At 42.4% G+C, this 12,285-nt stretch overlaps 1 protein-coding gene across 1 annotated transcript in view; it reads right to left on the minus strand.

Moving 5' to 3' along the window:
• The window catches only part of FRAS1 (Fraser extracellular matrix complex subunit 1), a gene marked incomplete at its 5' end in the record, with an annotated part of 161,985 nt that overhangs the window by 49,576 nt on the left and 100,124 nt on the right, over window positions 1–12,285 (minus strand). The window contains 7 exons of the mRNA XM_080627997.1: window positions 1,252–1,336; window positions 2,462–2,732; window positions 3,312–3,455; window positions 4,075–4,215; window positions 4,432–4,572; window positions 6,082–6,228; window positions 10,098–10,244. Coding sequence (XP_080484123.1) covers window positions 1,252–1,336; window positions 2,462–2,732; window positions 3,312–3,455; window positions 4,075–4,215; window positions 4,432–4,572; window positions 6,082–6,228; window positions 10,098–10,244 — 1,076 coding nt within the window. The remainder of the gene's footprint in view (window positions 1–1,251; window positions 1,337–2,461; window positions 2,733–3,311; window positions 3,456–4,074; window positions 4,216–4,431; window positions 4,573–6,081; window positions 6,229–10,097; window positions 10,245–12,285) is intronic.

Below are 12,285 nucleotides of genomic sequence, written 5' to 3' on the forward strand. Positions count from 1 at the left end.
GAGGATGGCTGCTGAGTTAGGCTTGTAGGCAGGAAGGAATCAGCACTAAAAGAGAAAGGCTGATCACCAGATTTCCAGTTAGTTTTATCAAGTCACTTACTGCCCCTCTGAGGACGTAAATGGGCCTTAAGAGTAGCAGACTCTCATCTGCACTTTGTCTCTTTGTGCTGCTAGAATATGCCAAGTAGCCACAACAACTTCAGCTGAAGCAAAGCTAAGTACCACACAGCTGCTTCAGTGGGATGGGGAGCAGAACTGGAAAAAGGTAAAACCCATGGGCTAAGAACAGTTTAATACTGAAATAAAGCAAAATGTAATAATAATAATAATGATGATGAAAAGCTCAGTGCACACAGCAAAGCCCCCGTGGAAACCTGAACCCCATTACAATGAGTCCATGGTGAACTCGTTGGCAGCAGGACCAGCAGCAAGCGTGAAGCTGGGCCAGGAAGTTGCAGCACATCCACTGCCCTTGTAACTCTTGTAGCTTGAGTGGGAATCAAAGCCTGTCCAGAGGGATGGTAGGCTGAGCTGGCACACACAGCTAGTCTGGGCTTGAACAGCTCCTCCTTTCTGTAATTCTGTGTCCCCTCCCTTAATGTGTATCTTGCACATCTCTTCATACCTTGCCTTTTAGAGAGCCTTAGAGAAGGAGTCACAAATGTACTGCCTGTACACCATCTCTTACGTGAGGCCCCGCCACAATATCATGCTACAGACTTTAAATGACATTAACATGAAGGACATGGACACTTGGTAGTACCATCAACTTGCCTAGAAGTGGTGAGCAGTTTAAGAGACACACTTTAAATAGCTCATACTGATTTAATTCCCAACTGTTCTAGAAGAGAGCATTTAAGTAAGTGCTCTTGATTGTCAAAGCATCCCTGCCACAGGGATCAATCACAGTTCAATTGCCCTGCAGTAAGAGACTGAACTAGACCATCCTCGGATCCAAAGAGTAATTTGAACAGCAGGGACTCCTTAGCCCTCAGTGATAATTGCTGTACGATTGCACAGCTACAATTCCCTGTAACAAGCAAAATGACAAGGGCCAGCTTCTTGAGTCACTTACTCCAACCCCAGTTCTTCCACATGACTCTTGGCTGCCTCTCAAGTGAAACTTGAGTCTAGTTTGCCTGACTTGAACTCCAGTTCATGTTCTGCCCAGCTCCTTTGTTATCACTGCAAGAAACCAGGGCTCCAAGTGGTACAAGGTCTGGGGTTTTTTTCCAAGCTTTGTTGCATTACCTGTGTTGAAAACGCTTGAACATTGACCACCTCAGGATGGGAGAAGAACTGTTGATCATTGACTTTCAAGGAAAACTGTCCTTTCCTAAACAATAAGTCAAAATACAGGATAATATGAATTAATGAAGTGCTCTTGCAGGACTCAATAATGATAAAAATATTATATATTTTGTAAAAATTACTAGCTTAGTGACAGAAGGTTTAAAGTTTTCTTTCCTTTTTCAATTATGCTTTTATAGTTTGGAGGGTTTTTTCTGAAGATTCACAACAGTAACAACATGTAAGAAAATACCTTTAGCAATGCAATAATATACCTTCATTTCCCTTTAACTAATATTACCCACACAGGATGGCATCTCCAAGATAAACCATCAATTCTAAATGTCAGCTATTTGCTGCTAAAGAAAAATGTCACTTATCTGGCTTTGGAACAGAAGCTCCCACTTCTCACCATTCTGGCTTCCTATTCACTTTTCAATAATGTCACCCAATAACCTTGACCATAAAATAGCTGTGTTTGTCAAGACAAGATCCTGACATTTCATTGTACTATCAGACACTAAAAAAAAACCCAAAGGCATGTTATACAAACATATGCCTTAAATTTAGTGAACATAAGCCAACCCTTGGCATCGACACCCTGAAAGTCTTACTGAAAACAGTGGATCAAAGAACACCCTAATATACACAGGCAGAAATGTAGAACAATTCCACTGGTATCAGTCTAGTCTCAAGGCTTTATGGTGATGTAAATTAAGTGTGAAATTTGGCAGGATGACTGGCTTATTGCCTGGCAGCAGGAAAAATCTGCTTCCTTGCAACATGCTTGCAATGTCAGCAATGCCAGCTACTAATCACACTAATTATCACAGGACACTAATAGATCTCATATTGCAGGCAAAGGAGTGATCGTTGAATGCAGACTGTGCTGCAGAGCACAGCAGTGACATCATTTGAGCATCTTCCTTACAGCATCAAGAAACTATTGTAACAACCAGACTAATATGTCAGTTTAAAATCCACAGCAGTAAAGTTCTGCACCATCATTTATACTGTGGTACAGTATAAGTACATTGGTACTTTACTTAACAGCACTGAGCAGTGTGTTTCACTGTAAGAATGTTTCCAAGGAGCAAGGAAATACCTCTTCTCAAGATAAGTAATTTCTTTTTTAAGGCAAGAGCTCTGAAAAAAGCTTCAACAGAGTCACCTGGATTTCTCTTTGCTGTGCACGAAGCGAACTCTCTTCTCCTTCACATCCTTGCAGCTGAAGTGGTCACCTTTGCTCAGCTGCACTGCTGCCCCCCTCACCACGATCACCAGCCTGCCGTTGGAGGGACTGCTGTTGATATGGAACAAGAGCTGTCTTGTGTCACCACCCAGATCACACACACTCAGCAAGGACAGGTCTAGGGGCTTTACCCCACCAATTCCTACTGTGAGGGTACTGTTCACATGGAAGCTCGAGGGATGCTTGCTGGCTGAAAACAAAGAAGGGAAAAACATTACTGAATGAGTAACAGCCATGGACTGTGGTAGCATCTTGCCTGTCACTACCACCTTTTGGATAACAGACCAGGGCCTTATAATGCCCTATCCATTACTGATAACCACAATCTCACGAAGAATTGTAGTCCATCCCAATTGCTACTATGGTTTTGAGAAGCTTGGGCAAATCATTTCCGATCTTGAGTTCCCCACTAGTCTGTGCAGATGGACTACTAGATCTTCATTTAGAACAAAGAGAAGTAAGTACTACAGTTGATTTAGTAAGGGATTCCTTCAAAGGTATTTTTTTCATTTGTTTTACGTTGATGATGAATGATGCTCGATTGGAAAGACATGCCTCTCTCCTAATGAATTAACTTCACTTAGGAAACCATGTACATGCAACCTTTTATGAAACAAAAAAGTTGGAGGAAAACAGCTGCCAACATTCTACAGTCACCATGGAACTGCACAAAACTGAATTCCAAAAATATCACTGAATGGACACTATTTCTGGCCTTATAATCTGCTGGAAGCCTGCCAGCTCAGTTGCTTTATCACGAGACACTCACCTTCTTCACACTCTCTTGTCCACATATTGCCATAGAAACCCTGGCCACAGGCAGAAACACAGATCTTATTCTTCAGAAATGTGGTGCTGTCACAGAGGTGGCACAGGCTGTCACTGTCACACTCCAAGCATCCCTGAGGACAAGCTGAATTGGACGGAAAGAACAATTGAAACATTGACAAAAACAATGCAGCCACTGGCATGCAGAGCTGTTCCCAGGGATCAGAAGAGAAACACCACTGCTATTTGTGTCTTACCTGCCTGACAAAAGTGACAAACAGAAGGGGCAAAGAGAGAAAAGAGTTGCTAAGAAATTCCTTCCTCATTTAGACCACTGTTTCCCACTGACTACAGAGAACCTGAGATGATCTTCCAAATGGACGAATTGTATTTTTAAGTAACTGTTAATACGTTATTAATACTCCAGATACACACTCCAGTCCTTCACAACTTGTTAACCCAGAAATACAACTGAAACCTTACTAAAAATGTGGGGGTTAATACCTAGGGGTTTTTTATATAGTATGTGCATACATACAAACATCAGCAGTCACCTACACTGAACCTCATTCCTCTGGAATTAGGCACATTTAAATGCAGATGCAGCCTGTTACTGAATTCTCAGGTGACTGCATGACGTTAACAGCAAGTTTAACACAGCATCTAAGCACTTCTTCACCTCAGCCTTGCAGAGATAAAGCAGTTTATAGAACACAGACTGCAGGCCTGGTCCCTCTCTACCACAACATGCTGACCACGCTTACCTGTGCACTTGTGCTGTGCAGGGTCTGGATAATATCGCTTCCCACATTTGGGAACACAGTGAGCATCCAAGAGGAAGAATGGGGCTTCACAAACGCTGCACTCATCTGCTTGGCGACACCGGAGGCAGTGTTGATCACACCCTAGAAGTCACATGCAAAGAGTTCAGCTTAACATCACTTCCAGCTGCTTCCTGCACTATGCTGTAACACCCTGCAGGAACTACAGCAGTATTGTGTGTATGTGAGGAGGCCAGAAGTTAGAGCATGTCTTCTGAATGTCAGATGTGTACAAACCGGAGACAAGCAGGGAAACATGTTAGCAGCAGCAAATAGAAGTAACGCTCAAGAAGAACTCACTCTGGCATGTCTCTGATTCCTTGTAGAAAGCTGCCGGACACTGTTCCACACAAGCTCCTTCATGGAGAACGTACCCCTCCATACACTGAAGGCAGTCAGTCCTCTGGGGACCTTTACAGGCATTACAGCTCCAGTCACACTCTGGAAGAAAACAAGTCAATTCAGGGCAGATCTTTCTGGGGTGCTTGCCCTACACAGGTGCTTAGTGCTTGGGGTCTATCAGCTATGGGAATATAAGTCCTAGGAGCAAAAAGCACAGTAAAAACTGTAAAAAAAAAAAAAAAAGAAAAAAGCATGATTTGTACTGAGTGACTTAATACAACTCAAGATACGGTTGGGTTTTAATTCCCCTCATTGACTTACCATGTTCTAACTACGTCAAATTTGAGCAGGCTTGGCTCTTGTTCAGCACCCAGACCAGCTAACACCAGCACAGTTTTGTTGCCCATAAAGCCTGATTTTATCCTGTAAGTAGCAATGCTCCTTTTCTGCCAACACTGAGTTTGCTGCTCCTTAGCAACCATCCACCCCACTTTATCAAGTCTCATGCTTTCAAACGACTCTAACCAAAAGAAAATGAAATTGTTGCCCCTCACAGGCCAAATGTCTCTGGAAAGTCCACTAGCCAGAAACACCCTGGATCCAGCTGGGAATCAGATCTGCCTTCGCATGCCCTTGTACTATCTCCCCTCCAGTCTTCAGCAGAGTCCCAGCCATGCTCATGTGCTCCAGGACTACTCAGGCTGCCAATATTCTTTGCTCTTGGTGGCACTTAAGAGGGTCCATATCAGCAATTAATGACAGACACACTTGGCTGATGAGACAGATAAATGGGCAAGAGCAAGAAGGGGAGAAACAGGGACTCACTGAGGCCAGGTGAACTACTCCACTTCATGCAGCATGTCCAAGACAGAGCCAGGACGAGAGTCCTGCCTCTTTCAACACCCCAAATACCAGACCATGGCACCTCTCTGAAGAACCACAAAGTTAAGATGACAGATGCCACTCAGTTAAATTAGGTTCAGGTACTGAGAGAGCCAGTGAGAAATGACCACTGAGCAACAAGTAATCTATATTATACCCTGGTCTTAGCAGTGTTAGCTGCAATAAAGGCATCTTATCCTCACTTATTTCCATTATGGAACACTCTCCTTGGGAGTTCTGGAAATCTTTCAAGTCATGTGTCTTTTAAAAAGTTCCAAACTGTTGTTTCGGCAGACATCCAGTAATGCAGTATTTAATGAGTCAGGAAGAAGCTGGTAAGTACGTAAGGCCCTATAAGCACTCTGAAAAAGCCAGCCTGGTAAGCTCACTCGTTATTCAGCTGACCCATGACTAAATGAATGGCTGGATCTGACCCTTGAAAAGTTTGCTGGCTCACTTACTAAATCATTTACAAGAGATGGATTTGCAATAATCTGGTTGCACTGAACACTGAAGTATGTGACAGCAGACTGCCAGAGAAGAGAAAAAACAGTAAAAATCCTGCAATTAAGTCTGTCACTGGACAACTCCACCCCTCATGCTTACTTTTCAAAGCAGGCCACCTGCACAGATCATGCTGCAATTTAATGGATTCTTAACCAAGGTACTTGCAATTTATGTATCTTTTATTTTTCTTTTTCTTTAAACCAGCAATGTATTTTTCACCTCTGCAAGTCTTGCTGGAAAAATCCAGGTAATACTGCTGAGCACAGCTCTCATACTGACATTCTCCAAACAACAGGACCTTGGCTGGATCTCTGCAAGATGTACAGCTGGTGGCTGATTCACAGCTCAGGCACTGGCTGTTGCAAGCTGGGGAAAGACAAAGACAAAGCAAATAACTGTAATTACTGATGCACCAGCCAAAAGTACCATGAAAAATATTATTATCCTGTAGCCTCACTACTCCTCTTGTCCTTTTTGAGAGACACCTGTGGAGACTTCGATTTCTATTCACAGCCTCCAAAATGTACAAAGCCTCATTCCTTCTATTTGGAACAGACTTGCATCTCCTCACGCTGCTTCTTACTCTCCTCTGAACAGGCCAGGGTAAAATCACAGAATCATAAAATGGTTTGGGTTGGGAAGGACCTCATCCAGTTCCAACCCTTTGCCATGGGCCGGAACACCCTCCACCAGACCAGGTTGCTCCAAGCTCCATCTGACCTTGGCTTGAACACTGCCAGGGATGGGGCAGCCACAGCTTCTCTGGGCAACCTGTTCCTGTGTCTCACCACCCTCACAGGGAAGAACTTCTTCCTAATATCTAATCTAAATCTATACTCTTTCAGTTTAAAGCTATTCCCTCTTGTCCTGTCACTACCTGCCCTCGTAAAAAGTCCCTCTCCAGCTTTCTAGGCCCCTTTAGGTATTGGAAAACTGTTATAAGATCTCCCCTGAGCCAGAAAGAAGAAACCTTGAATTCAACACTGACCTTGAATTCAAACCCCCAAATAACAGATTTCCCTGTCTCTATTTCAATTATTTTCTTTAAGCAACCTGTGTTTCATGTGATTCCAGGTTTAATCCATAAACACACAGATTTAGAGACTGTAGCAGACTGCTGCAATCCAGTTAGCAAACCTTGGTGGGACCAAGGGCCTGTTTAATTTCACATGATGTTTCCACCTTTTGATTTGCAGACAGTGGAAAATTTTGGAGCTGTCTGGAGCAAATAAAGATGCCAAGAAAAAAATAACTCAGGGATTTACTGAATCTAGGATCAAAGTCCAGAGGTTCACAATATTTCACTTCTCTGATGTCCAGGGTCTAAACTTCCTGGGAGACTTTACTACCAGCCAAGTGTACTTGGTGCTGATATCAGGCCTCTTGGCTAATTAACAGCAGAAGATTTAATAGCAATGTGCTATGAAAGACTGAAAAATATTGCCCTTTGCCTATGCACTGAAAAGCTCACTCTGTTTCTGGTGAGATAAGACTTTACCAAAATAATGTGCAGGAAACTCACAGGGGGGTTATGTCTGCTTTATACAAACAACTCTAACTGCCTTGTTTGCAAGTACAATGATGGTGTATGCAAAAGAGACTACTAAATTCTCGCCACCTACCTCTGAGAGTCACTAAATCCATATGGAGTCAGACTTTCTGTCCAAGCTCAATTCTGTACTTTTGATAAATCAGAAAAGCTCTGAAAATGCAGCCCTGAGTGTTTAACCTAAAGAATAAAGCATAGCTGGCCACTTTTAACGGCAAAACCATTAAAAATTCTCATAGGATTTCACTCAACTACAGTTCTCATGCTAAATACTGACATGTTACTTGCAGTAACACGTCAGAGATATGATAATTATGGAACACTATTTTAGTGATATGCTAATTGTGGAAATCCACTTCAATTTGCTTTTAATACAAGACAGAGTTTTGTAACCACAAAACCTCAAAACACTGAATTAAATGTGAAAATACCCACACATTGGTCTCATTGAAGCAAGGACCTAGTGCCCTTCAAAAAAGTTACTTTTTTTAGCTCATCTAAAACATGTCACAGAAGGCTGTATTTTATTGAGGTGCAAATGGTTTCTAACAAAATATTTACCTAAAGAATCTACCAGCTCTTTCTAGGTGCTCTGGTGCTGGTCTGATTTCACTTAACTTTAGAATGCTACATGGAAAAATTACTATTTATAAGTGCTGCAAAAAGCCAACTTTTAAAAGAATGGTACAACATTCCATATGAGGTCCACATCTATAGAAATCAGGTTACCCATGGAGGCATGCCAGAACAGTAAGCAAAAAGTGTATTTGAAAGCAATCCTGTCCGTTTGTTTTATCAGCCTGACTCCATATCTGCATTTTTAAACCCAAGAAGAACCTGTTAAGCTTTGCAATGTTCCTCAGCCAGGGTGTCACCGAGTTTAAAAATACCTCTGAGAGTCCATACATGCACTCAGCGTCACCCTGAGCTTCATCCAAACCCGAGTTCCTCAAAAGTGCAATGAGACTAAAATAAACCTTGAAGAGAGACCAAATTTTCTCAGCCTAACAGCCAACCTCCATTTAAACAATTTTCATTACCTCTGACTGGTAGTTTCCCAGCACTTGATATATATAGGGACAGTTTATATCTACATGGCTTATCAGCAGTACTTCACTTGAAAAGGCACAAGTGATACTTGGAATGACAAAAATCCAGTGCACCAACACACTTTGCCTTGAGCCTCCTGCCACAAGGATTACACACACTTGTTCAAAAGCCTTTTGCAATAAGGAGATTAGAGTAGCTAAATTGGCTTGCAAAAGTCTATTTGTATTTGAGCTACTGAACCAAATTTGGGAAGGGTACAGCCCTTGGGAACATTCCACTTCTACCATGAGGTCCTAAGGGAAGAGCTAACAATAGGAAATTGTTCATTACTAAAGGGCATTTTAATTAGGACGAGAGGTATGCTGGTACAGGTAGCAATAAAAGAATCCACACTACAGGAGTGAACAGTGAATACCTTGTAGAGCTTGTAGGAAACTCGCTAGGACAGTGAAAATCTCATGATTCCTTTATTTTTTTTTATTACTTTACTTTTTTCATTATTACTGAATAGCCTTTTTTTCTGTCAGTGAAAGAATGTATGGTACAAACTTTTCCACCTATTTGCCTAAAGTTACGCAAGGTATCTCCAGCTCTGCAGCTAAGATGGAAATAATATTTCAGGAGATCCATATATTCCAACAAAAGGCAGGTAAAGCTGACAACCATATCAGTTTCTTCCTATAGGACCTCATCAGTAAAGAAATTGGGTCTAGATAGGATGACACACATACCTACACTCAGCGCAGCACAGCAGATAAATCCATAAATCATAAATCCATAAATCCAGGTAATTAAAATCAGGGTAATGCAAGACTTAACAAAACTGAGTGTTCAGGTTCACAGCAATGCAGCTACTTAAGCACACCTTCATTTTTAGGTGTATGTATTACAGTGGGTCAATTCAAGCAGGGTATTCTCCTATTTTTTATGTCTCTGGGCCACGTCATTTTGCATTTCAGAATATCAAGCCCAATAATTATGTCAGGACCTGGCGTCAGGGCCAGAGTGAACACAGAGAACTAAAGAGATGCCCTGAGAGATTCACAAGGAATAGCAGAAGTGGGATAAAACATTACTGGACTTAACACCAGATCAGTTACATCAAATCATTAGGAGGTAAAAATATCACAGCTCAGTTGGGGTTGTGCCTGCCAAGCTGCACCTTCTTTCTACTGAGGTTTCACACGTAGAAAAATGTAGTGTAAATTCTACAGTCTTAATACAGCTTCCATGGCAGGTACTGGCAGGTAGTGGGGAAGCGGTTTGCCTTGGTAAGAACTGATAAAAACTGATCCAAAATTGTCAAGTTTTCACAAGGCTCAGAATCCATCCATACTTTTGGCCATTTCTCTATGTACCACCTAAGCAACTTAACAAGGAAGCCTATACAAACTCTCCTGCAGATTTTTCCTATGGGACCCAAAGCCTCTTGTCTTTGAAGCTGATAACAAAACTGTGACTGTGTTCAAATTTAAACCACGCTGTAGGCTTTGTTTCTAAGGCAGCTAATCACCTCTGTCAACTCGTATCTTTCTTTTCCTGGCAAGAGGAACAGTAAGCAGAGGAACAAGACAAGACAAGACATGTCAGTGAATACACTGTGGAAAGGAGAGATGGGTTGGAGAGAGATACTCACGCCTGCAGGTCTGCCTGGCATCCCTGTAGTATCCCTGGGAGCAGACTGGAACACACATGCTGGTGTGGGAGAGAACCAGGCTGGTGTTGCAGGAAGAGCAGGCGAATGGACCCCCACCGGTGCAGGTTTTACAGGAGGAGTGACACCCTGCAAGGATAGCAGGAACATGTGTTTCTGCACAAGCAAAAGTAGATCTCCGAGCAAGTTTCAAAAGCTTCTGCAGACCACTCTCAGCATGATGACAATACTGAGTACCAAAAGTTCCTACTAAGTTCCTCTTACTGGTGCACAGCACTCAGGAGCAGAAACACAACCCACCCACCTTGTGGCAGCAGGATTAAATGGCTTTATTTGTGCCATGCACACTAGCTCTCTTCCCTCCTTTCCCTTCTGTTTTTACTCATCCCTCTTTTCTTCAACCTGCCCTTCTCCTTAAGAACAATCCTATAGGATCTGGCCAAGACCTGTCTAGCAGGAAAGAGTGAAAAAAGGGCAAGCATGTATCAGTACCTCCCTCTCATGCCTTCTCTCAATCAGTTTCATATCAGATCCTCCCCAGCCTGATGTGCTTTATCTATTAGGAACCACCTAGTGCTCTTCTGACAGCTTCACACCTCCCTGGAGATTTATATTCATCCCTTCTTCAGGAGCTGCACAGCTGCTACCTATTCCAAGAAGCAACACTGACAGGGAACAGTCCATCTCTATGTGCCCTCTCTCCATTTCTCTCTTAGTCTGATTGAAAAGATTGAAAATACCACAGTGGACCAGGCCAATGTATCCTCTTAATTTCTCCAAAGTGGAGGTACAGACTCACAAGATTACTAGTCTGTTGTATTTTTTGATAGGCCTTTACCTAAAAATTGATGCCATCATTACACCTATCAGGCCAAACGAATTGTGAGTGGAAGCAGGCAAAGAAATCAGAGAACTGCTTACGCTGCACTAGAGATCTTAAAAGCCAGCACAAAATGTAATGGGTGCTCTGACACAGTCTGAATAATGCAGAACTTCTTTGAAATGAAATCTTTATACCAAAGGGAAGAAATATCATCCTTACATTTAAATTTCCAAGAAGACAAAATATCTCTCTCAAGGGTCTTTCCAATTAAATGACACACAGATTTCATTTGTCAGAAACAGGTAAATAAATACACAGCTCCCTGAGTGCTTGACAGAAGCTTTGAAACATTAATTACCAGTTGCTGGACTGGATTAGGAAATTCCTGCAAATGGAGCATCTCCATCTCAATTTTAATGAGCGGGATTTCTTGTCTTGACTTCTTTCTATTAAAATAAACTGCAATACCCTTTGCTCAGCATAAGACACACAGGGCTCAAACATGTCTCTGTCAGCCACGTAACAAGAAAAGCAACCTTCTTTCTTCTGACAGTCCCAGAAATATAAAGCAACTTAGACAATAATCAGAATATGAAACCACATTAACAGCAAAAACTGGATAGGTGAAGACACAGAAGGCTGGAGAATAAAATGTGCCATCAGTGCAGCTTCATCCATGTACCTGGAGTGCTGCTAAGCCTAAAAGGCTGAATGAAATTAGCTTTTTGGCCTGGAAATTGGCCTGCTATGAATGATCACCTTCTGGACAGTTACTATAGCAGTGAGAGACCTTAGCTGGGATGATGTTCCATTTTAGGCTGTCCATTTTAGAACGTCCTCAGAAGGTGCTCCTAGGAACAGTTCTGCCTTTTGTGAGCAGAAGTTGCACAGCCTTTCAAAGCACATAGCTGGAAAATATTTTCAAGTGTCAGCATCCCAGAACTGTGTTGGGACCGAAAAGTTGGAGACTTGGTGATGGGCACCAGAAAAGTTGTCCTTTATTGTGCTTAAGAAGCCCATTTCTTCCTAGGAGTGACCTCAGGGTAGCTAATTAGAATATGAGAAATGGGATTTACCAGACAGAAACAGAAAAACTCATCTTCACCTCCTCCTCTCAAGCATACTGCTGTCTGATACTCATCACACTTGTAAGAGTGGGCTAGGTCCCAGTAGCTGCAGCATGTACTGAAGACAGTACAGTACCCTCTGCCTCAAAGACCTCACAGCCTGAAAGCAGAGAGAGGGGAGCAAGGAAAGAGTGCTCTCAGCCAGCTGACAGTTATTAACCAGGAAGGACATCTCTAGCTCCCAGCGTCCTGCCAGCTGGATAAAGCTTCTTTACTACAT

The sequence above is a fragment of the Psittacula echo genome, assembly GCF_963264785.1.
Source record: "Psittacula echo genome assembly, chromosome: 1".
NCBI lineage: Eukaryota > Metazoa > Chordata > Aves > Psittaciformes > Psittacidae > Psittacula > Psittacula echo.